This window comes from Aythya fuligula, chromosome 1 (genome assembly GCF_009819795.1).
Source record: "Aythya fuligula isolate bAytFul2 chromosome 1, bAytFul2.pri, whole genome shotgun sequence".
NCBI classification, from domain to species: Eukaryota; Metazoa; Chordata; class Aves; order Anseriformes; family Anatidae; genus Aythya; species Aythya fuligula.
In genome coordinates this window covers 79,861,633-79,887,472 of record NC_045559.1, presented here as the reverse complement: position 1 = coordinate 79,887,472, position 25,840 = coordinate 79,861,633, and the positions used below count along the sequence as shown (strand labels likewise).

The window sequence follows — 25,840 nt, the reverse complement described above, 5'->3', positions numbered from 1 at the left end:
TTGATGTCAGAGTGATGATGTGGGGAGGGACAGCCTCTGCACTATAAAGATGGGTCAATCAAATACAACCGAGGCTGCCCACCAGAGAGCAGGACCTCCAAAACATGGTCCCCACCAGTTTGAGTCCTGTTGGCCTGTCTCTGCTTCCAACTCAACTGCTCTCAGGCTTTAGTTTCATGTCAGCAATCTCTATTTGCTTTCCAAAAATAAGCTTCTGCCACCATGCTGAAGGGAGAAAAACAAGAAGGGCGGTATTTTTAGGGCCATTAATTCTGACCACGTGCCCAGGAGGTGAACCGGATGACCACTGCACAAAGACTTCTCATCACTATGTTCTCCAAAGCCAGCATTCATCGGACGTTGTCTGCTTTCATTCTCCTGTTTTTTTTAGCTGGGATTGCTTCAACATATCCAGTTGTAAGCAGAACTAATGGCACATTGCTGGAAAGAGGATGGCAATCTCTGTTGTCCAGGTCCATTGCTGGGATGTCAGGGGAGAAGTCAGATGTGAACTGGGAGAGTGACTATTTGCTAGGAATCAAGAGGCAGCGGAGGCTTTATTGCAACGTGGGCATCGGGTTTCACCTTCAAATCCTCCCAGACGGAAGGATAAGCGGAGTTCACAATGAAAACCAATACAGTGAGTTGCATCCAGAAATGAAATAGATGTCACTTAATTGCTGTGAACTCTAGTAATTACCCTTCATAGAATGCAAATGTTATTACTTGTTATTGTTAATCTGTGCTACATCTGTTGCCTTTTAAAAGTCTCTGGGATCAATAAACATTAGAAACCTACAGGCTGAAACATGTCACAAATGCTTAGACAAATTTAGATACAATTTATTTTTACTTTGCTTTACCGCACAGATGAGAAAAGACAAAACAGGTTGAAAACTTTCTCTCTGCTGCATTTGCTCACTCCTCACCTTCTCATTTACCTTTTGAATCTGGGAGGTTGTCACCAAGCTCACAGAGCCAAAGAATGATTTTGGAATCCTACATTTGGGACACTCAGTACTGGAAGGGGCTTGCTGTTCCTGGTGTAGTTGCTCTTATGGCTGTTGTTCTTTAACTACAAGATTAAAGGAAAAGCTTTAGTCCTTTGGACTTGATTTTTTTCATAGAAGACAGTAACAGTAATGTAAAAATAAGTTGCATATTAAAAAGTCTAAGAGAATTTGACAGATGCAAGAGCAAAAGGATTCTATATGATGTGAATATGATTCTGGAAGAATTATTATAAGATCCTTTGGCATATAGAAAAAACATCATTTTCTCTGTGTACTTTTATTATGCCCAACTAGGGACATAGTTCTAATAAAAATTAAGGTATGTTCATTAAGGTTTTAAAGTAGTCATATCTGATTTGCCTTTGATTAGCTACAAATTCTGTGATAATATTTCTATTAACTTCTTATTTTTTAGGTCTCTTTGAAATATCCACTGTAGAGAGAGGTGTTGTTAGCCTGTTTGGTGTGAAAAGTGCTCTCTTCATTGCAATGAACAACAAGGGGAAGCTGTATGGAACAGTGAGTACAAGTGCAAATAATTTTAATAATTAAAATAAATTAAATAATTCAAGACTTAAAAAAAAACTTAAAAGGTCCTGAGTTTTGCTGTTTTGTTTTTTTGTTTGTTTTATTTTTTCGTCTTGAAAATCTCTACTTTCAAGCAGAGAAAACAGACTTTCAATTACAGGGAATGTACCCGGCCTGAAGTCATCAGCGTTATTCAGTGCAACAAGTGTTGTGTCTGTTGGTGGACTGTTATTTTAAAGCTTTCCAATAACACTGTACAGAAAGCACCCCAGGAAAATTAATGCATTTTGCAAATAGTACAGATTAATTAGATACCTTCTTCTAAGGGCTCAGCACTGCAAACGTTGTAGTAAGAGTGAATCCTACTGATGCCAACACTTCATTACACTTAAAATGAAAGGGTGTGCTTTGGAAAAACTGCTAGAACCTAAAGTGTGTGTATGTGATCATGTGCATACATAAGCATGTAAGAGAGAGAGAATTAGAGCTATATCAGTGCTAGCTGCTGTTAGTAAAATCATGACAACATGCCTCTCCCTACTAAAAACAAACACAGCATGGAGAATAAATAGGAAGTCTACCCTACAACGCCCACATATGTGACTGGGGCTATTTTAAGGATCGGTTTTGTGGGATCAATCCCAAAGAACGAAGAAACAGTAATAGCTAGTAATAATGGTATGCAAGTCATACTGAAACATCATCACAATCATCTTCCTCCAGAAAGTGCTAGCTATGCTTTTTAAATGCAATTTAATCTCTGAGACCTGAGCAAGGCGTCCTCAGTCTCAACACGGAGTAGAAAAGGCACCTGTCAGGAAGCTCATTTGAAAGAGTCTGACTCTGGGCAATAAGCAAACCAGCTCATCTCACAATAATGAATTGTACTGACAGAACTCACCTTTTTTTTTTTTTTTTTTTTTTTTTTTTTTTTTTTTTTTTTTTTAAACAAAGCATTTCACTGCTTAATAAAATACCAAATGTTGTGAAGGACTGGTAGCCATTACTAATCTGGCTGTTTCCTGCTCACACAGATAATAGTAATGGGGCATCTTAAGGTTCCACTCTTGGAATATTAGTTCACTCATGTCTGATTTCAAGTACCTAGAATTGCCAGAAGCCCAAATGTTTTGCTCAGCCTGGATTTCTTTCTAAAGAAATTTCTTTCTAAAGAAATCCAGGGCTCCTTTTGATTATTTTTTACAGTGTCTATTCAATCTTGCTTATTTTCAAAGACATTTTAAAATGCTGAAATAGACGTGCATTCTCCCTTGCACAATGCAATGCTCTGAGTTAAACTCTTATAAACTTTGAATTGTTTTATTACAAAGATGCTCCAGTAGAATTGCACTGGTGGTGTCTCATATGCCAGACATTTGATGTCAGAGAATTATTCAGCTTTCTTTTTTGATTTCCGTGGTGCTCTGCATTTGTATCCTGCTTATCCTGTCACCTTCTCTCCCAGATAACTCTATTTCCTTGGACTGAAGTGACACCATATGAAGATAACCAAAACTGTTTTCCTGGCTTAGAAGCTGGAACATCATATCTCACTAACAGATAAATATAACATGAGTAATGATGTAACAAAATATAGCATCACTAATGATGTAACAAAAAAGAAGGTTTGGTGCTAATCAAAGGTTTTATTCAAATGCCTTATTCAAATAACCTGTTCTCCCTGAACACTGCTGTTTGTGAGAGAACTGAATGTTTTGACAGGCAGCATATAATTATTTCATGAATGACAGGACCTCTTGCAGAGGGGAGGTATGAAATAAAGCTACATCAATTGGGCAAAAGGGCATGATGATGACAAATTATTGCTTACAAAGAAAATGGTGACATCCATGATTTATGATGAATTAACTTGATCTGTCACAGGAAGTCCACAGTTCATTATCTGGACAGGTGGTATCTAAGTTCATCTGACACCAAATTAGCACTGCAGAGGGAGATTTATTGTTGGATGCAGACACTACGGCACCACCTGTTGCACACTATAACATGCTCTTCTTCAGTAAAAATGCTAGTAATAAAAGTGACTTGGGTCTTCCTGAAATACTTATTGCAAGTGCTTTGCTCTCTCTCCCCTCCCCCCCCCGGCCCTTCCTATTCTATAGGCTGTTTTCCAAGACGAATGCAAATTCAAAGAAACCTTGCTGCCCAATAACTACAATGCATATGAATCAAATGCTTACCATGGGGCTTACATAGCACTCAGCAAACACGGGAGAGTGAAGAGAGGAAATAAAGTTTCTCCAGCTATGACAGTGACCCACTTTTTACCAAGAATATGAACATGAACAAAGCAGAAGACTTAATCCCAGGAAAAACTCTTTCATTTTGCACATGGGAATAATCTCCCAGGTAAAGTATTTATACTGTTCATTGAAAAAAGTAATCTATATGTGTATATTTGGATAAAATTATTTGTACTAGGTTCATCATATAGCATATGCAATATTATGCTGCTTCTCTTCTACTCTGTACAAATTTTACATGGCTGTGTGCCTCCTTTGGTGCTGAACAGAGAAAAATGCAAGTTGAAGTGCAAAGATAAAAAATATTAGGAAGATGTAGAATGGCTGTGATAAATATCTAATCAACCATTTATTATTTACTAGTTAATATTAATTACCTCAGATAAAAACCCTACATGGTGAGCTGTTTACATATCATGGGCCAAATCATCAGATGACTTTGCTTCACCAGAACTTTGAGCAGTTTACTCCATCTGAATATCTGTCTGCACCTCCCCTCCTACACATGTACACTTGTGTCTTGTCTTGTGAAGTCCTCAGACTATTTTGACCATGATGGTGCCCATTCCGCAACTGTTTCCACACAAGCAAATTGCCTACCCCCAGAGTCCCTCTTTCTCTGAAGGGATTCTGCAGGTCCTCTTCACATGGACTTTTTGGCAAAATTAAGACCTACAATCAATTTCCCTCAGGAAGGGCCATGGGGTGTATCAGAGATGGGTCCCAAATACAAAATGCATTGTGAGATTAGGATGTTGAATGCCACCCACGTGGCATTTTGTGAGCTACTTAAGTTTAGACCTACCTCTAATATAGAAATGTATATCTTTAATATAAATATATAGAGAGACATGGTATGTGTGTTTGTGCATCTAAGTAGTTACATACTTTTAATGCATCAGTCATCCCAGTCTCTAGATGCCCAGGTGCTCTGATATGCATACACACATACAATTATAAATATTTAACAGCAACGTATTCAGTTTTAGCTGAAGCATATTTACCTCTAAGAACTGAAACTGGTCTGTCGGATGCATTATTTAATTATATAATATAAGATGTATGGAATTCATGAAAGCTTCCATCTAATGGTTATTGTAGAAAATGTCTCTGTTTTGAATTCAATTCTATTTACTGCTTTAAGTATATTTGGTTCTTTTCTATGACACCTCACTGAGGTACCATGTACAGAGGAAGAAGGAATTTATGTAAGCACACCTTCCCGGGTTGGTGCAGAGGAATTTTAACTATAATTAGAATTTCTGTCAATTGCAAAGCATCACATTCAAAGACATCATGGCAAGCTATATGAAATATTCTCCAGATCTCTCCTAGAAACCATACAAATGGTGCATAACCTTGCCTTACTATTTTGACAATCTTTTTTCCATATCACAATTCTCTGTGCCTTTGAAAGAGTATTTTAAGAGGTCCAAAGTCAATAGTCACTATAAATGTCAGTTACCAGAAGCCTTGGGATTCCTGCATTGATGGCGTGCTCCTAAATTTGAAACTAGATTCAATGCAATGTCAGAGCATGAGCATTTTCAGCATAGATGGACTGTGCTGCTGCAGAAGTGAACATCTGAGTGCAAGATAATCTCCCATGTGCAGCCAAAATGTGACTATGTCCAGCCTTGACATGCCATTCTATTTGCAGGGGGTGTCTATTCATAATGAATTTGAGCCTTCTGACATGTAAGAAAAACACTGTTCAGGGCCAGATCCTCAGATGGAGTAAAGCAGCCAAACTGGACTATCAGTTTATAGCTGCAGAAGATTTGGCCCAAAGAGTGTGCCTACAAGGGTGCATCTGCAGCCATACTTTCTGACTTATTGTCAAGACAATTGTTTTCTGGACATAATACAGTTTTCCACTACTTTTGTGTAATTTATACTTGAATTTATTTTTCTTAAATGTAAGTGGTGATCACAATGTAAAGGAAGAGTAAAAAGAATGGAACATTGCTTACATTACACTAAGGGGACATTTTGGATATGGCAAAGGATAGGAGTTACTCTTAATTTTCTGGTCTTGCAGTATGTAGAAAGAAGCCAAGTTGGCACCCGTTGTTCATCTACAACGTGTGCAGCAGTTTACTTTGGGAAAAAAATGCATTTTAAGAGAAAAAGTAGGATGTTTTGAGTGGGGAGATTGCCCCAAAGCAAAGTTCGGTTGATATCAGACAGTTACATTGACATAGAGTCCCTAATAGTGCTGATAGGCAGACCACAGCTGTGTTGAAATACATTAGCTGACAATCTGTATTCTTGTGTTATATTCCTAATTGTCTTTTGAAATGAAATTTGAAGAAGGGTGGAAGAGTGCATGGACATAGAAGAAATCATAGTTTGAATGCTGACACGTTTGTTTCTGATTACAGCTTACACCAGTGTCATTAGGTTAGGATGAAGTCTGTTCCCTCTTAAACCAACATAGATTAAATTAATTTGTTGTTGGCGGTACTGATAAGTAATGGGATAACTGGTATAAAAAGATGAGAATCAGACTCACTTACTCCATTTTACGCATACTGGTCAACAACAAGAAAACCATAGACCAGGTCACAAGAAGTCTGTTTCGATGCAGCAAGCTGAGCTGAACTTGTTCTTAAGAACTGCAGACCCCCATGGATGCAGTTTTGGTCGGCATTTGGAAATTCCCACCATTCACTCTGCTGAGTTACTCTTTACACCACTGCTTTGTCCATATTACATATCAATGCCAGCCAGATCAACACTGAAGTCAACACTGAAAACATAAAAATTTCTGCAGTGCCAGGAGCCATGATTAATACAAAAATGAACAATGACATTGTCAGGTGTGGTAACTGGCAGGAAGCCCCTCCAGCACAACTAGTGCAGTACCGCAGCATTGTGCAGTTTTAGGTTGGTTGAATGCAACTTTGACAGAGGTTCTTCTTCAGTGAATGCTTGTCTACTTTCACTAGAGGAGTTAAGGTGTGTGCTGACACATTGCTGTGCATGTGCAAGCAGTCTAGGGGCAGGCCACAATAGTAGAATTCACTGTGGTAGAATTCAAGAAGTTACACAGACTCGAAAAAAGCCGGACCCTGTTCTTCCTCTTGCTCGATTAGCTAAATTCCACCTCCTTCCTCTGTTGTCATTTTCATGGAAGAAGGAGGGCTTAGAAAGACCACCACTCACTTTAGACACTTCAGGATAAGTTTATTGAGCTGGTACAGAAGAAAAAAAATCATAAGCTGAATTTGCATCATATGGAAGTTATAGAGAGAATATGGGCATGATCTGGCAAACTCTCAAGCAAGGCCATCTTGAAAAGAACAGTTCCATGGATATGTGACTATGTAAAGACAAACGCATGAAAGTAAAACAATTTCCCAAGTCAGAGCTAAGAAACAAATTTTTGACATTTTTTTTTGGTGGTCCCTTTCAAAGCATATGTCATCTCATTCTGCATTAGCACAAAGCCATGAAATGAGCTGCAAACTTTGAACGTATTGCTATGAATTCACCGCATGGGCCTTTGTGGCTTAGATTTTGCAAATGATATTCTCCCAATGACCTGAAACCTATTTTTGAAGTTTCTTCCTCCATAGGCAAAGTCCATGATAATTTAAGACTTAATCCACCTCTGTTAGAAAATAGCCTTTACTGCCACTGCATCATGTTCTTAAATAATCCATTTTTCCATAAACAGGCAGAAATATGGACATTCATACACAGTGGAAAAGCAGAGTAATTTATGTATACCTCACTACCTATTGCAATTCCAAAATTTTATTTGCACAGTAAAATGGTGCCAAAGTTCTCAGATTATTTTTTGTCACAAAAATATACCTCATATTCTGACTCAATATGGACTCATAATTGAGACTGTAAATTTGCAAAAGAACACAAAACTTTTTCAATCAATTGTTTGTGAAATTGCTTCTATTTTTATATGTATGTGCTGTGCACAATAGTTTAATGTATTCATAAAATAAAGTTTTATACATTTTTGGAAGTGTTTTGACTCCAGATCCCTCTTATCATTTGTGGGTTTTGTTGTTGTTGTCACTTTTATTTATTTGCTTTGTTTTGTTTTTCTGTTTGTGTGTGTGTGTTTCTTTTTTTCCCCCTTGCTTCAGAGCTGCCATATTCAAACAGAGAAACAAAACACACAGTTTTAATTCACCTCTAGAACCAGAGAACATATCTGTATACTTAAAATTGTGTTAAAATTTTGTATTCCTCAGACTTCTTCCCTGGAAAGGCATAAGAAAATAATTCTTGTTGAGAAGTTTCACAGAAGAGAAGGAAAATAAAACTCTAATCTGTCTAAAGATGAGCTATCATACTCACCTGTCTAAATTCCTATGCTTTTTTTCCTAGGGAGGGTCTAGTGTTACTCTCTTGTTGTTAAAGCTCTTCAGTATATCCTTTACTTCATTAAATAAAAAGAATTTTTATTTATTTATTTATTTATTTATTTTTACTTCTTGCTTGGAACTAACTTGGGAGGGCAACTTCCTGTAGCCACCTCTGAAGGTTTTTGCCTCAGTATCCCTCAAAACTGGGGGCATGTTTCAGTGATTTGGTAAATTTCAATTATTTGCTAAGATTACTCTCCCTCCCTACCTTCCCATGTTGTCATTTAATCAGCTTTTCAGTTGGTTAAATGACTGCATACATTTCCCAATCTGGGAACTGGCACTAAGATATTAGAAATCAATAGCTGTGAATCTGCTGCCTACTTTTTAGTTCAAATGCACTGTTTAGTCCTCAACCTGCATGGTATAGAATCATAGGATCACAGAATGGTTTGGGTTGGAAGGACCTTAAAGATCATCTAGTTCCAACCCCACTGCTATGGGCAAGGACACCTCCCACTAGACCAGGTTGCTCAAAGCCCCATCCAGCCTGGCCTTGAACACCTCCAGGGATGGGACATACACAACCTCTCTGGGCAACCTGTTTCAGTGCCTCACCACTCTCTGAGTGAAAAATTTCCTCTGAACATCAAATATAAATCTTCCCTCTTTTAGTTTAAAACCACTCTCCCTTGTCCTGTCAATGTTCAATCAAAAAATTTTGCTCTCCACCTTCTTTATAAGCCCTCTTTGAGTACCGAAATGCTGCAGTGTGGACATCCTGGAGCCTTCTCTTCTCCAGGCAGAACAGCTCCAGCTCTCTCAACCTTTCTTCACAGCAGAGGTGCCCCAGCTTTCTGACCATCTTTGTGTCCCTCCTCTGGACCCATTCTAGCAGCTCTACATCCTTCTTGTGCTGGGACCCACTGGATGCAGCACTCCCAAGTTGGGCCTCACAAGTACAGAGCAGAGGATGACAATCACCTCCTTTGACTTGCTGACCACTCCTCTCTTGATGCAACCCAGGATACAGTTGGCTTTCTGGGCTGCAAGTGCACACTGCTGGCTCATGTTGAGCTTTTTGTCCACCAGAACCACCAAGTCCTTCTCTGCAGGGCTGCCCACAATGAGATCTTCTCCCAGTTTGTACTCTTGTTGGGATTGCCCCAATCCATGTGCAGCACCTTGCACTTGGACTTGTTGAATGTTCACGTGGTCCCACTTCTCAAGCTTGTCCAGGTCCCTTTGGATGGCATCCCTTCCTTCTGTTGTATCAACTACACCGCTCAGCTTGGTGTTGTCTACAAACTTGCTGAGGGTGCGCTCAATCCCTTCATCTGTGTCACTGATGAAGATATTAAACAGTACTGGTCCCAGGACAGACCCCTGACGGAATACTGCTCATCACCAAACTCCACCTGGACATAGAGCCATTGACAACCACTCTCTGGGTATAGCCTTCAACCAATTCCTTATCCACTGAATGGTCCCCCCATCAAATCCATCTCTCTTCAATTTAGAGATGAGGATGTTATGTGGGACCATGTCAAAGGCCTTACAGAAGTCCATGTAGATGACATCAGTTGGTCTTCCCTTGTTATCTGAGGCAGTCACTCCATCACAGAAGACCACTGAAGGTATCACACAGTGGCCAAGTCTTCAAGGTTCAGCACCAACACTCTCACTAAATGGTATTCCTGCATTTGTATTTTGGCTGCATAAACTCCCCTGCAATAGATCCCTTTGCATACAAATAGTCATAAATTTCTTGCATATTGTTGCTTAGTGCATGTGCTGTATTTCACCTGTGGGAGGACTACATTTCACAGGTGGATTAAGCAACACTTCTGTCTGCTACAGTAGTGCCTTGTTAACAGCTCTGAATGCCAGTTGCTGTAGGCAGAATTTGGAACAGAAAAATCTACAAAGCTGACATGAAGTGACTGAAAACAAAAGGACAAACCAACCTAGCCCCAGCAAAACAAAAACTTCAATGACCTGGTAAGGAGTTCACCTGCAGAGGCTAGGAAAGAGCTACATACGGCCAGCTCATGAGACAGCACCTCATAAATAGGCTAGTTTCCACTCCTGTATCACAGTTTACCTTTTGAAATGTGAAGCTGGTTAGAAACACCTAGATGAGTGCCTTGGTGCCCTGGGAGGCAGAGATGGGTTTGGTGGTCCCATATCCTTGTGTGCTGTCAGCTCAGGTGCCAAAAAATCCACAGGGAATTTTTTTGCAGAAAAAAAAGCTGCTTTTTACTCCACTTACATAATTTTCTTCCTTCTCCAGATAATTTGAAATGTCTTTGTGTATCTGTTCCTATGGGTACACCTATGACACTGAATGTTTGTCAGGGAAGAAGACGTTTTAACAGAGAAGGACAAATGTAATTTAAACAGAAAAATTAATCAAATGGCTTATAAAGGGTGCCTCTCTGAGCTTCTTGCGCTAATCCTGGCCCACCAGCCTCTTCTTCCCTCCAATTCTTTTTCTTTGACCTCTCACTGAAAATATGACTGCTTATCTGAAATGTCTTTTTCTGCAGGCAGAACAGTTTCCCAGTATGTCTTTTCTCTCTCCCTTTCTGTCAAGTCACACTGCCTTCAGTGTCCCCTGGCCTGAAGCCACTGGTAGAGGCCCATAATCTGTTCATTTATTTGGACTTTGTCTTCTCTGATGTCCCACCCTCTATATGAGGCAACAGGTGCTGTTTTCATTAGCTTCATGACCCTGTGTTGTCAGTAGTTCCTGACTGACAGAAGTTCAAACTGAGCAGCACAGGTGAGAACAGAGAGCACTGCACCTTCCTGAAGCCAGCAAAATTTGCTCAACCATGGTAGCGATATCTAAAAGTAAACAGATAGATGTAAATATATATGAAAGAGCAGGAAATATTTCCTACTCTATGAAAGTTAAGGTTTATATAGGTGTTGCCCTGGAAACATCCTGGTCATTGAATCAGAGATATTTAAACTGGAAGGAACTGCTAGAGGACTCCACTCAACCTCTAGCTCAAAGCAAGACCAACTTCAAAGCTAGAGGAGGGTTCATCAGGAAGAGTCCCCTCCATCCACCACCTCCAACAGCCTGTGTGATAGCCTCATTATTCATTAGCCTCTGGATAGCACATCTACAGGGTTCAATCATAGAGAAATGTCTCAAAGGGGTCATCAGTGCTGCTCACGCTTTGCTGGAAGCCACACTCAGGGCTAGCAGCATCTCCCTATCAGTTCTTGCCACAAGCCACATCTGGCCTGTGCATCAAGAACTGTTTCTAGTTTCCTAGTGGAACTCATTCTTACCAACACACTTTGCTGCAGAAATCGTCTGAAGGCTTCAGTCCCCTGAAGATAAAAAAATTCAGGGATGCAAAGTTACCTCAGTTGTAGGTACACAAGATTTAGAGGAGGACACAGGTACATCAACTGCCTGGCTTCAGCACACCTCCAAATCACTTTCAGCGAAAATAGCAGCAGCAGTGCTGTTGTAATATATGTGTGTCATGTAACACCTATGGAGACAGGCAGAAAGTCTGACCTCCTGAGGCTGATTACTGCATTTTTTTTATTGGCGGTTATTATTATTGCCCTCTGGTGGCTATTCTGTTATTTAGCAGTGAGATGTCAAAGACTAGACATACATGTAGGTTCTGGACACAAGCCTGGACACAAGCCTGGACACAAGGAGAAAAGGAAGCTAAGACCTCCTGGACTGGCCTTCAGCGTATCAACATCAGTTGCACCCATGTACAGGAAAGTCAAAATTTTAACTGGGATGCAACTAAACACGGTATTTGGGATTCAGGTATCTTATTGATTAATGACTTTTCATAACACAAGACATGTAAATTTGTCATGAAAACTACTTTTCCTCATTTTTTTCTAACATGATGATTTACCAAGGTTTTTGCAAATGTGAAACCTGATCTTACACATCAAAAGCAATGCCAGAAGGTACAGTTTAAAAGACAAAATGACAAGGTTGATTGTACACCCCTGCTGTCCCAGAAGACACCTGTGACAGGAAATACCGTTTAGCAGCATGGAGAACCTTCAGGACAAAAGCACAATAATATATCATCGTTTCCCAAATTATATTGAAAGCAGAAATTTGAAAGCATATTAAGAAAACATTTCCTTACATTATCTCACTGAGCACATTATTTTACATAGTGCTGTGGGGCCATAAGTGTTCACAGTTGATACAATGTCCATCTGCTACCAGAGATACTCTTTGCATCACGAGGAACCCCAGGGAAGATGTTGGTGCTCTGACTGCCAGGGGGCAGTGTGCCACCTGCAGAAACGACAACTTGAGGAGAAAAAAACAAACAAACAAACAAACAAAAAAAAAAAAAAAACAAAAAAAAAAAAAAAAAAAAACGGAGGGGTCACTCACACACTTAGAAACAATTATTTTGAAGTATGCTGTTAAGAAATATACCAAGCAGAGATTTAGCTTGCCAGTAAAATATCTAATATCATTGACAAGTTAGCCACTTCTCTACCAACTACTGAGCCAGCCCAGTTTTTTTTTTCCTAGAATAGTGGCAGGTACTGTAGTTTCACACTATAGAGTCCAGTAGAGTTTCATACTATAGTTTCATACTGTAGAGTTTCACAAAAATGTGTAACCAGATCTTTTGCTCAAGGAATAAAAATAGACTTTTAATTTAAACTTTCCAATAAGATATTTACTTTCCTTAGAACACATGAGTGGAAAGATGATACCTGAAAACATTTTCAAAAATTTACAGGTATTTCTTTTTCAGATTAAGAAAGTTAATGGCAGAAAAAAAAAAAAAAAAAAGAAAAAAGAAAAAAAAAAAAAGTTCATTTAATAGTTTTATATTTTTCTCTGTTGTCCAAAAATAAAAATATCCCACCAAGTTTAAACCATAGATACGTGAGATATTTTAGTGCTTACACTTTTTGTTTTGTTTTGGCTGTTCCTGTTTTAAAAGTGAATCCAATAGGAAGTGAAAGGCTATTGCAACTTCCTCAGAGAGGTTGTGGAATTTCTCCCCTTGGAGATTTTCAAAAGCTACCAGGACATGGTCCTGTGCACCCTGCTCTAGCTGACTACTTGAGCAGGAGTTGGCCCAGCTGAACTTCAGGGGTCCCTGCCAACCTCAGCCATTGTGTGATTCTGTGAGTCTGTGACAGTCTGAGAGGAAAGGGCCAGGATGAACTCTCTTACCTGAGCTTATCTATGCTGCTATAATCAAGGTAGGAAGCAGGTTCAGGCTTGCCTGGTGTACTTAATCTAAGCCTACAGTACAGCCTCTGTGAGTTTCTGCACAGGATCCCAGCACTCATCCTAGGAGCAGGATAAGAGGTTGGAATGCAATCTTGAAATCCCATGGGACCTGCCTAGTTGCTTCCTGGTCCTCTTTTCCTTCTCACTTAATCTTGGTGCAAGTCGGGAGACTCAAATCAAGGGAGTCTCAGAGTCTCTAGCTGTTCAGAAGAGCCTGTCTTTTAGGAACCACAATGAGAAACCAAAGCAAAGGTGAGAGCTAGACCGTTTCTCACAGATCAAGAAAGTCCTGCACAGGCAGCAGGATTCCTCGAGTCTGCTGTAGGTCAGCTAAACTCAGCCTTGCAAATGTTCCTGACAACAGAACACACACAGGGTGCCAGGATGAGGGAAAAACTATTGCTGTGGTCTACTTAGACTTCAGTAAGGCTTTTGACATCATTTCCCATAGCATTCTCCTAAAGAAGCTGGCAGGTCAAGGCTTGGGTGTGTGTACGCTTTGTTGGGTTAAAAACTGGCTGGGTAGCCAGGCCCAAAGAGTCTTGGTGAATGGAGTTAAATCCAGTTGGAGGCTGGTCACTAGTGGTGTCCCCCTGGGCTCAGTACTGGGGCCAGTCCTCTTCAATATCTTTAGCAATGATCTAGAATAAATGATAGAGGCTCAGGGGAGACTTATTGCACTTTATAATTATCTTAAAGAAGAGTGTAGCAAGGTGGGGATCAGGCTCTTCTCCCAAGCAGTAAGTGATAGGACAAGACAAAATGGCCTCCCATTGTGCCAGGGGAGGTTTAGGTTGGATATTAGGAGAAATGTCTTCACTGAAAGGGTTGTGCGGCATTGGAACATGCTGCCCAGGGAAATGACTGAGTCACCACCCCTGGAGATCTTCAAAAAATATGTAGATGTAGAACTTAGTAACATGATTTAGTGGTGGACTTTTCACTACTAGATTAAAAGTTGCACTACATGACAGAGGTGCTTTCCAACCTGAATGGTTCTATGATTCTGGGCCTATCTTGTCAGAACTAGGTTAGGACTGCCCACTCAATGGTCCTGCTGCCTGGTGAGGTCAGCAGAATCAGTCTTCATCTCCTACCTAGTCACAACAGCAGAGCTCAGGATGAGAGACAAGCATCAACACACTGCATGTCTGAGCTGCCTCAGCAGAGTGCTCATGTTCGGCTCTGTCGTGGAACCCACTGATCTTTACCGCAGTCTGATTTCCCAACCTGGCTTTAACACAGCTCTGTCACCACATGGACCTGCCTGGCTTTCACTGGACCTGATTCTGATGGGAAGATCAGGTCTAGGTCCTAGACCTTTCTTGTCACCATGATGTTGTCTTGTGATCCGGGCTCTTGTCTGGGCCTGGCCACTATCTCTGGGTCTGCTCTATGCCCCAGTTTGGGTATTGTGGGACAGCTGCTGGCTGGTGAGGTGATTGATTTGCTATGCCTCTGATTATTTTATTTTATTTTATTTTATTTTATTTTATTTTATTTTATTTTATTTTATTTTATTTTATTTTATTTTATTTATTTTATTTTATTTTATTTTATTTTATTTTATTTTATTTTATTTTATTTTATTTTATTTTATTTATTTTTTCCTCTCAGCTCTCAGATCCTCTTCCCCTAGAGAGCAGACCCAGCCCACACTGGTCCCTGACACTTGTTTACCACAGTGACTTCTAGTGAGTGATCCACCGAAAGAGATGAGCTTTGTTCTTTTAAACTGGTGGTTGTGTCCTAGCAGGATTCTATGCCAGATGCTTCAGAGAAAATAAATTTCTTAGTATCTTCTGATGATGCATTTGGCAAAGTATCCAGTGTTTCACACAACAGAAAAAGCATTTTCCAGATATTCTGTTCCACACACATGCACAGACATATGAGACACAAATGTAAAAGCTGGACTGAGATACATCACCATCATTCTAAAGAACAATGTTTCTCTGTAAATTAGCAGTATTAGAGAGATTACCATGAATTTTCGCAGAAATTGCATTTCTGGTTCCAAAAATGGAGGAGAAAGACAACTCTGGGAAAAGGTCTGACATGGAGATGTGTAGTTGAAGAGGCAGCAGGGAAAGGTTTATAGGATTCTGGACTAGCCTTTGGGAGATCTAAATGTTGTGTGACAACTACCTCAGCCATCTATTTTTCACATAACAACAATATTATTTCTGTCTTCTGTATATTGCCACTCAAGTACTGAAACTCCAACTAGATTTTACCCTTTGCCTTCTCCAGGCCAAACTAATCCAGCTCTAACAGCCTGTCCTTGTGTATCATTCTCCAGTCCACATAAATTTTAGTGGATCTTTACTGTATGTGCTCCCATCTGTTAACATCTCTCTTGCAATGTGGAGCCCCAAATCAGACACTGTTTCAGATGTGGCCTTACAAAAGGGAAATAAACACTTCCTTCAATCTGTTGGTTATGCTTTTTCGAATGCAACCCAATATGCCATTGTTTTTTTTTAATCGTTGGGTTGATAGTCTTGCTTAAACTAAGGAGTCTCAGAGGGTATGGGCTGGTAAAGGCAGAGAGTCTATAAACTGGGGATTCCCCCTCCAGCCTCTCAAGGGAATCACCAGACCTTCATTTAATACAGTTCAGTGCAGGAGCATGACAATGGGGTGAGGTTAGTGTCTGGATTTCATAAGGCAATTTGCAAAGAGAAATTAAACTGTTGTGAAACAATCCAGTCCCCATGAGGGTTAGCAATGCTCTGCTCTGCTCCCACCGTTGCTAAGGAAAGCAGAGGATCTTTGACAGAAATTTGCAGGCCATAATCTTTCAGTGACTCAAGAATGCTGCTCAGTAATGACCATGTAACAAGCTATGCTCATAAAAGGAAAAAATAAAAAATAAAAAAACAGCCTCAAATCTCTTTTGCATTTCCTTTTTTTTTTATATATATATATACATGTATATATATATATATATATATTCTCTACACACCCCCACCCCTACTTTTTCTTATGTCATTTGCTGAATGTTCTGCATCAGTTTAATCAAAGAAGGACAGAATTATGTCCCAGGTATTTAACTAAGAAGGACTTTGTTCTTTGGGAAAATGACCCAAGTGCGAACTCTTGTGCCTCAGGTTTAGAGTCACAAATGACTCAGCAGAAGCAAAGAGGATATTTGGTTTCCTTGCCATAATGCAAGACTGAAGGAAGAAACAAGAATCTCTTCTAGTTGTTGGGTAACTGAGGAAGAGACTGAGGATAAGACAAACAGTGTGGGAATCTCTAGGTTTATTACACATAATGTAAACTGGATGTACATTTAATTGCAGTGACCAATCCTGACTGATGAAATAGCTGTCACTGGAAAAAAAAAAATCCTAAAAACAAACAACTAAGTATGCAGCCACAAGCAGAGAGTTCTTTTTTTCTCTGCAGCCAACCTCTGCATCCAGCTCAACCCAAAAGCATGTTTGTTTTGGAAGCCATAGTCTGCTGAAAAGAGTTTGGCCAAAATCCAAGGGGCGAATAAGTCCAGATGAGCTGAACAAGCTGTGCCCTTGGATCATGAGAAGAACATATAATTCAATCCTTTATTGCATGCATGCATATCATTAGTTATTTTTTGTTACAAGGTGTAGAGTAAAATGCCTTGATTGGGACTAAATTTCTGTCCCCTAACTCAACTGTTTACAGTCCTCAATTTTACTGTGTGTTTGTGATTTCATGGGCCCAACTCATAGCACTAGAATAGCTCCTCCAAGGACAATACAACCATACCAACTTACGTCAGATGAGAAATCATTAGGGATAATGTATAAAACAATGAAGTTGTTTGCAGTTATGTTTTTGCAGGGTTGCTGGGATAAAAGCACCTAACTTTCTCTTAAATATTTCTTAGGAGAACTGATATATTCTGAGTTATTCCAGGTGATCAGAGCCTACTTTTTTCTGGGGTTATTCCATCTGTGACCTGAACCAGAGCTTACCAGGCCAATAAAAATCCTCCGGTTTATTCAATGGACAATAGATCTGCCTCTAAAATATATAGAAGGTAGTTATGATAACGAGCATAGGTGTCATTCAGTGAGATCATCACCTTTTTCGAAAGCACTTTAAGTATCTCAGTTATCCAGTGAGGAACAAGTTAGTTTACATTTACGCCAGGGTCAAAATACAAGCAGGGCACTTGACAAATCCTTACACTACCTTGGCTCTTGGCAATGTTTCCATGCAGCCAGGCCTTCAGACCTCAGGCTGAGGTGATGGGAATAACAAGTACATTATTTGACTCTAACCTCATGATCTTGCCTGGCTTGATCCAGAGACCCTTACTGTGAAATGTTAAGTACTCCTGCACTTTAATATAACCATGTAGCTAACCCTATGCAAAAGTGTTAAATCCTAGAGCTAAATGAACAGAAATGTTAGGAAACTTAAAGCAAACCAAAGATTTTTATTTTTTTTTTTCCAAAACAAAACAATTTGTCAGCCTATCTTTAGCTTATATGCAGCACAGTACATTAGGGGATGAATGCCTGAACTGATTTTCTTGTTGAGACTGCATATCTGGATCTTCAGTATTCCTGAGGACATAGAAGCAAGCACACAAGAAGAATGAATATACTTCTGTAAATGAGACACACTACCTAGATAGGCAGGTCAACAATACTGGATGTGCCAGTTAAAGAAACTGTATTATAGGGCAAATTTCAGAATCAGAGAATTCAGAGAGAGAAACTGCAGCCTTTCCATGGCAACTCACCAAAAAACAACACTTTGCAAAGAAAATGACATGTATGGGACATGTATGGGTGTCACATTCTTTAAATATTGACCAAATCTATAGATGTTCTGTATTGTGGATTTTAATGAAAAACTTGCAGATTTCAAAAGAAGACAATAGTAATATTGAACAAAATTTATTTTTCACAACCCTGTAACAGTCAACATGCAGGTCTAAAAGCCCCTTGTGTTATTGTGAAATTTCTTTTGTTTGAAATTTCTTATGTATATTTGTATTCTGCACAACTTCAATTTTTTGTTGAGCTGGATATCAGCAGACATCAAAGTGCTAACTTGAGTTAACTTCCATTCTTTTTTAAATTTCCATCCTTTAAGCTCATTTTCATCACTTTCCCCAGAAGTGAAGTCAGAGAGGTGAATGAACCATGGAGCAAAGGGTCTTGAAGGGACCACTGTGTCAGATACACAATCATGTTTGGGCTAGGCAAGTGGGCTACTCACCCTCTGACATGTAAAAAGGTTCACTGGGGCAAAGGAATAGATAAAAAATAGTAATAATAATAAACAAATAAAATAAATAATAAAACATACATATTATGTTTCTAAGTTTAAAAAACATATCAGCCAGCAATTCTTTGTTTTTGGAAAACTGAGCAGTTTGGTGAGAGGCCAAAATTTCAATAAAGATGATAAAAACCAGCTTGCTTTTATTCTTTGAAACAGAATGCATTTCCCAACCAGTCCTGGCATGACACCAGACTGTGCCAGCTGTAAAAATGGCTAAAGATCAGCAGGGGGCAGGTGCAGGATCAGTGTCCCAGCAATTGATGAACCTCTGCATCCAGGACACCAAGTTCCTCCCCACCAGCAGCATGATGAGAAGGCAACATGAAGAAATATTGTGGTTGCAGAGATGTGTAAATCTACCTGTAAAGTCATTCTATGATTTAAAGCCTAAATAAGGACAGCATTCAAGACACATCTTTGACAGATTTCCATTCAACCTAATCAGTCCTTGCCTATGTGCTACTGATGTGCACTTTCCCGGTGGAAAGATGAAGTCACTATTATACATCTTTCCATGCCATTCATGAAGTTGGATCTTCATATTGCTTTAGAGGAGTTCAGAACTGTATATTAGTCTTGCAGTAGCTTGCGAAGCTTTTCTATTTTCCCTGCATTAGAAATACTGGTTACAAGAGTAATGATTTGCTCAGTCATGACCTTCATCAGTTAGTGCTCAGGTTTTCAGATTCAGAAATAACTCTTAAAACTTATATATATATATATGTATATATATATATATATATATATAAAAATGTATAAAGTTTCTTAAACCAGCATTTAGTTTCAAAGGGGCCCCACTAAAAATATGTCTCAGAGCTGAAGAACAACACATGGAACTGTGTTGAAGCAATTCTAACCAAATCAGTCGCATGCCATGTCGTCACTGTCACACAGCAGAAGGGCCCTTGGCTGATGATGAGGTTGTCTGCATATTTTGTCTTTTGACAGTTTCAGGGTCTCCCCCCTCCCTCTTTGCATTTTCCAGTCATTTCTTTGACCTAAGCCTTTCCATCTCTTCTTCCAGAATGCAGAATCAATGGAGTAAAACGTCTCAACCAAAGAGACTGAAGTAAGTTTAGAACTAGGTTAGAACACAATTTATTGTCTATTCTAGTCTTCTTACTAACAAGGGAAAATGATCCTATTATTTGAAGCTGCCAGTAAATGTCATGGCATACATTACCATACCCAATGTCACAGAATCACAAAAAGATTTAGGTGGGAAGGGGACACTGGAGCTTTCTAGTCCAGCCCAAGATCACAGTAGGGTAAGTTGCCAAGCTGAATCAGGTCACTTAGGACCTTGCCCCGTCTGCTTTTGAATATCTCCAGGGTTGTGGGCTACAGCCCCTCTGGGCATCTACTCCAGTGCTGCATCACTCTTATGGGAAGAATTTTGAATTTTTCTCCAAGGGAATTTTCCATTTTTGCAATTTGTGTAGTATATTTTACCGTAATAGACCGAAACTTAATGGATTTTAATGTGCAGTTTTAGTACAGAAATTGTCCATTACAAAGGACTGTTAGAGAAGATTGTTAGAGAAGACCATTTGGGAAAAAAAAAAAAAAAAAAAAAAAAAAAAAAAAAAAAAAAAAAAGCATTATCCATGGAGGTCATTGGGATTAATTCATTAACTTTTTTTTTCTTTTTTTTTTTTTTTTCCAGACCAAATTAAAAATTACATTGTGTGTTCTGTTCCTGGTTTATTTAGTTTTGATTCCTCCTCTTTTCAGTACCTAATGCTACTTAGTTTGGTTTGCAAACTGTTATATATGGAGTGGTAATTCGTGTCGAGAAAATGGTTGATATTAATAAAGAAGGGGGAGATTTGGTAATGTGGCCATGGGGGTTGGAAAGCCCCGTGGTTGAGATAACATTAGACTCTTAATGACGAGGCCATCAGGAATATAAAAGAGTTTAGAGGGAACAAAGAAGGGTGATTCAGGAGACTCCATGCAGTCTCCGGTTTCTTGTTCTCCAGATGGTTCTCTTGTTCTCCAGCCATTAAGGCATGGATGTTTCTGGGTGTTTGCTGTTGTTGTTACATTCAAAGTTGTTTGACCAATGAAAAGTTGTTTTGAAAAGAACTGCTGTGGAGAGAAGGGTATAAGAGGGAAGCCTGGCCTCAAAAAAAAAAAAAAAAAAAAAAAAAAAAAAAAAAGAAAAAAAAAAGGCAGCATGATGAAAAAGAAGTGAAGAGGAACAGGCTGGCAGAATGGAGACCAGGATGGGAACAGACATTTTGATTGCCTCATGAAGATAGGTTCGGCCAGACTCAGCAAACTGCTCAGAGAAGCTTGTACTGAAAGTCGCTGGAAACAGGCGCACTGGAGCTGGAGAGAAGCTCAAGCTGAGAGAAGCGGAGCCGCGCACACAACTGCCCCTCGCTGGTAAGCAGTTGCGCATTATGGGGAATCATACGTCCTTAGGAACAAAGACTGTCCTGGTAACCTTACAGCTTATTCTCCTTATTAACAATTGGACAGTTTATGACCCTGAAATATGGGACCAAACTGAGGTCAAGGTGTGGGACTCTGCAACTAAAAATGGCGAGGTTGCAGTGGGATTGCTCGCCACCTGGCAAGCAGTTTCTGAGGCCTTAAAGAGCCATGTGGGGCCACGTCAGAAATGTGTGGCTTGCCAGATAGTGAGGGACCTGCGGGCTCCTTTACTGATCCGACTACTATGCCATCGGCCCCTCTGCTGCTACAGCCATCGAAGGCTTTTGCTGTTACACCCCCTGCTGACCTGGACATGCCTTTTGACCCAGGCCTATTGGCCTTGAAAAGGAGGTGGATATGTTTTTCTTTGATCTGGGAAGAACGGGATACATAAGGCCTGAAGACCAAGTTGCTTGACAACTTAAAGCGAGACATATTGTTCAGAAGGAATGGAAAATGGAGACTTGTTAAGTCATGGAACTTAAAGGATTGTTTGTTACTTTTTCTGATTTTACGTATGTATAGGCGTACTTGATTTTAGTAAGTTATTGTTTGTTGCCTTTCCTGATTGTACGTATGTATAGGCATACTCGGGTTTAGTATGTAAAGCAATGTTCTGTGTATTTAGAATGTTTGATGTTTGTGTGTGCATGTTGGTGGAGCATAGACTCCCCGCACACCCAGTGCTGTTTACTTGCCTTTTATACCTTTTAGAAATATTTGTTTTATAAATATTACAAAATTCAGATTGACTTGAGACCTCATTTATAACACAAACACTACTCAGAAATGCTTTATAGTTGCATTTCAAAAATCTTTTGTAATATCAGTTTTTCTTCAAAATTTTGAGAGGATCTTGTTTGCTTCTTGACACCCGAAACCAAGCTGATGCTAGATAGGTCCATTTAAAAAATGTTAGCTGTTCTTCAGGAAAAAAAAATAAATAAATAAGAACCTTCATAATCACTAAAACTCAGGTGCAAATCTGTAGAGATAAAGTGGTGAGTTTGGGCTGCCCAGATACTACCTTCAGCTATGTCTAGATCAAATATCATTGCTGTAAAGCTGAAATCTTAAGGCTTGTGAATACTGTACCAATTTTTTTCCTCTCCAAAACAGGTTTGGAAACAAAATAAGAAATTATCATTTAAAAAAATAAAAAGCAAACTCTTTTAAACCTTTTGCTTCTGCTTATAAGGCTGCTATCTCCATCCTTCCTAGCCCCATGTGCAAGAGTATTCATTTCTCAAGTGCAAACTTGTATTACAGCTGAGAACTGAAATGCTCTTCAAAGACAGCAAAAATTTGCCATGCTAGCAAACTGCATTTTACAACATTGGACTCCATCTTAAGTGCCAACAACCCCAATAGGTTTTTACAAGAGAGACGAGTTCACACCTCAAAGAAAGTATCCAGAAAACTGAGTTATCTACTTCATGTGTGCTGATATGCAGGAGGAAAAAATAGTAACAATAACAATAATAATAATCCTTGACTAGTTTAATAACAACACTATTTCAGTAGCATTTGGCTATGAGGATCTGAATTCAATTTAGCACCCATAATCAAACACTAAATGTGATAACTGCATCAAGCAACGAACATTCCCTTTAGCCCTGAGCACCCAAATGCTTTTGTATCAAGTATGGAAAATGGCACAGGAAAAGGAGGATTTTCTATGGGCGCATTTCTATTTATACTGATTTTGTTTCCAGTACTAAGAAGAATGGAAGTGAAAGCCAACAGCCTTTGGGGGCAAAACATTTCACAAAGAGCTCAGCGCCAGCCTTTAAACTATTGTGTGTCCAAAAGGAGCCCTTTAGAGGCTGCAGTGTATCTTTTTGCTCCCCAGCCCTGTAGATGAAGGGGAGGCTATTGTACTTACCTATGAGAGGCGAGGTGGGGGGCGAAGGGGGAATTATAATTAAGCTTAAAAACTGCGTATCACAAAGAGAGCTTTGTTACTCCTCCAGCCACCTCTCACACCTCAGCTCCTCGCAGCCTCCTTGCCAGCGACAGCCAGTCCAGTCTGCACCCACAGGTGAGCTCTTTTGGCCACTTGTGCAGGTCCTACAGGCCGCAGCACCCTGCTGTCTCATCTCACATGTACAAAGCTCTGCTCCGGCTTTGCTTGGGACTTCTGGACTGCTCAGGCTTTCCTGGCTGAGCATTACTGCCTGGAGTAATCAGCTACTCAAGAGCATGTATTTAGTTACGTTGGACAAGTAGAGAATACAGGAAATAACAGAGACGTATCCTGGGAAGAAATGAAAGTGAAGTGAAACAAGGGATGGACAGATGTTTCATTTTCTTACTGCTGGTCACAAGCATTTTGTTTTATAGAGGGTGGTCTGAACTGAAGATAAGTATTCAGACTAGGAAGTGAGTAAGAGCAACCATCCAAGGACACTCAGTGGAAGCATGCCGAGATCTCCACATGAGAGCTCAAATTGACTCAGCTGTCTAGTTTTGAGGAGAAAAAACACCCAAGAGCTACTACGAGTATGTGTGTCAGAACAGCATTAACTTGAAAGACTTTCACTGCTGTGGTACTTTATATGAAATTACAAGGTGCAGACTGAGGAGTCAAAATATATATCTTTAGTAAATACATATATTTTATATATATATATATATATATATGTATTTCAAGCCACAGACTATCAGGAGAAGTTACTACCAGAAGACACTGGGAAAGGACACCTAGACCTAGTTTGGCCACCTGTGTCCTTCAAGCAGATTACCTCAGAGTTTGCTCATGGACAAAGAGCAGCAGGTCCTGCAGCCAAATATGAAAAGAGGTCTGTCTTTGTGCTCTCTGCCTTCTCCTTCTTGGTGTACCCCTCACACTTCTACTGCTCACTTTGAACACTTGCCTCCCACATACTCCCGTTCTGGGGCTCACCCTCAAATCCCTACCAAATTTTCTCATTTCTCTCACCCTAGGCGAAGTCCATCCTCTCATCTACCTACCACCAAGAATATTAGCTGGGTTGGTTGTGCCCAGGTGCTGACCTGAGGTTCAGAAGCAGGTCCCTGCATATGGAAGGGTTTTCCCACCCCCAAAGGAACAGATACCACAGCCTGAGAAACTCCATTTCAGGAACTGGAAGCATCTCTTTGGAAATGGAGAGTATCAGCAGCTGTCATTTCAGACTGGGACCACTCTCTATTCCACAATACCTAAGAAAATTCAGACCCTTTAAAATGACAGAAACAGTCTCTGTTCAGAAAACACAACCTTTTAGGGACTCGTTCTGCTTTGACTGGGAGCTCTGCCAAAGATTTCAGCTGGGGGAGGAATGAGGCCCTTCATTTCAGTCAGTTAGAGTAAAACAGCACAAACAGCATCACAAATGCCCATCTGGGATGTTTACAGACCAGGAAGTCTGATTTCTTATTAACCTCCTCCTCAGAATATAGTGAAGTACTGGGGCTTTCTGCTTCTGACCATCTTTGTAGCATTGCATTTTAAAAACCCATAATCTCTAAAGCCACTGGTAAAAATCTACCTCCCTTTGGGAATTGTGAATGAGAGCTAAAAGCTTATGCCGGCCTTCTGTCTGACTGGACAGAAAAGAGCCTAGAAGAAAAGACAGGCACTCCTCATGAAGACCATATATCCTGCATCATGTGAACACAGGCATCAAAGAAGCTGCTCCAGAGCTTCAGACACATGTGATTTAGCACTTCTACAACTGGAAACAGATTTCCAAAATGTCTGTTATGTAGAGAAAAGGTTGAGGGGAAAAAATAGAAGAGCCAAGACAATATATTTGGAAGTACATGGCAGAAACTGCTAGTACACGCTGCGGTCCCAAACCCAGTGGGCTGTTCTTACTTCATTTGTTTCACGTAGGTGAGGATGGCCAGGATGTTTGCTTTAGTCGTGGGCAGTGTGACAAGAATGGGATGCCCAAATAAGGTCCCTCAGGATGTGTTTAACAATGCTGGGTAAAGTCTGTGGTGAAGGCTCATGCATAAACATACTTACAGAGCATCCACTGTACATACTGTCGACTTGGTGCGTCATTATTCCTAGAATAACTACTAGAGAGGCACTCCACCCTTGTACTTTCAATGCTGAAGATGTGATTGTCCCAGAGCCAGTTATTACAGTGATTTTAGGAAGAGGAGGGAGGGAAAAAAGACCCCAGTTTCTCTTATGTTTTTGAAGTGACACAATGCAAATAAAAGTGTTAAAAGCAGAGTTAGTTTCAAATCTGTCAACTCAAACTCCCTTGCAATCTTTGAAACAGTAGAGAGCACGAGGCTTTCTGAGGCCATCTGAGATACCTGGGAACTGCAGGGGCAATTCCTGCCCAGCCTCACACACTTACCACGTGGCTCCTAGCCAGGGGGACAGGCTGACTGAACAGGGATGGTGAACATCTCTCTGTCCCTAGATAGCCAGAGTTCCGCAAAGGGACAAGCTACACACCTGTTTAAATAAGGGTCAATATGCTTTATTAAGCAACAGTGCTACAGGTGCTCCTACGTGATCAAGGTGGTCTAACACTGTGAGGGAACATGCCTCTTTACTTATGGGAGAGTCCTGGAAGGCAACCACATTATGTTGATTTTTTTAAATAGCTTCTCTTTAATGTGATTTTTTTTGATGGTGCATAAAGCACTTCCAAGGTGTCTGTAAAAGGTAACTGAGAGCAAATAATTTGTAGTAACTTAAATTTGTAATAAAAAGCTTGC

At 40.0% G+C, this 25,840-nt stretch overlaps 1 protein-coding gene across 1 annotated transcript; it reads left to right on the top strand.

The window, feature by feature from the left end:
- Positions 1-300: 300 nt before the first annotated feature.
- On the top strand, positions 301-3,841 carry FGF6 (fibroblast growth factor 6). The gene is made up of 3 exons (XM_032184645.1): positions 301-640; positions 1,429-1,532; positions 3,665-3,841. Exons 1-3 carry the CDS (start codon positions 301-303, stop codon positions 3,839-3,841), a joined length of 621 nt encoding a protein of 206 aa, XP_032040536.1.
- The last annotated feature ends 21,999 nt before the right edge of the window (positions 3,842-25,840 follow it).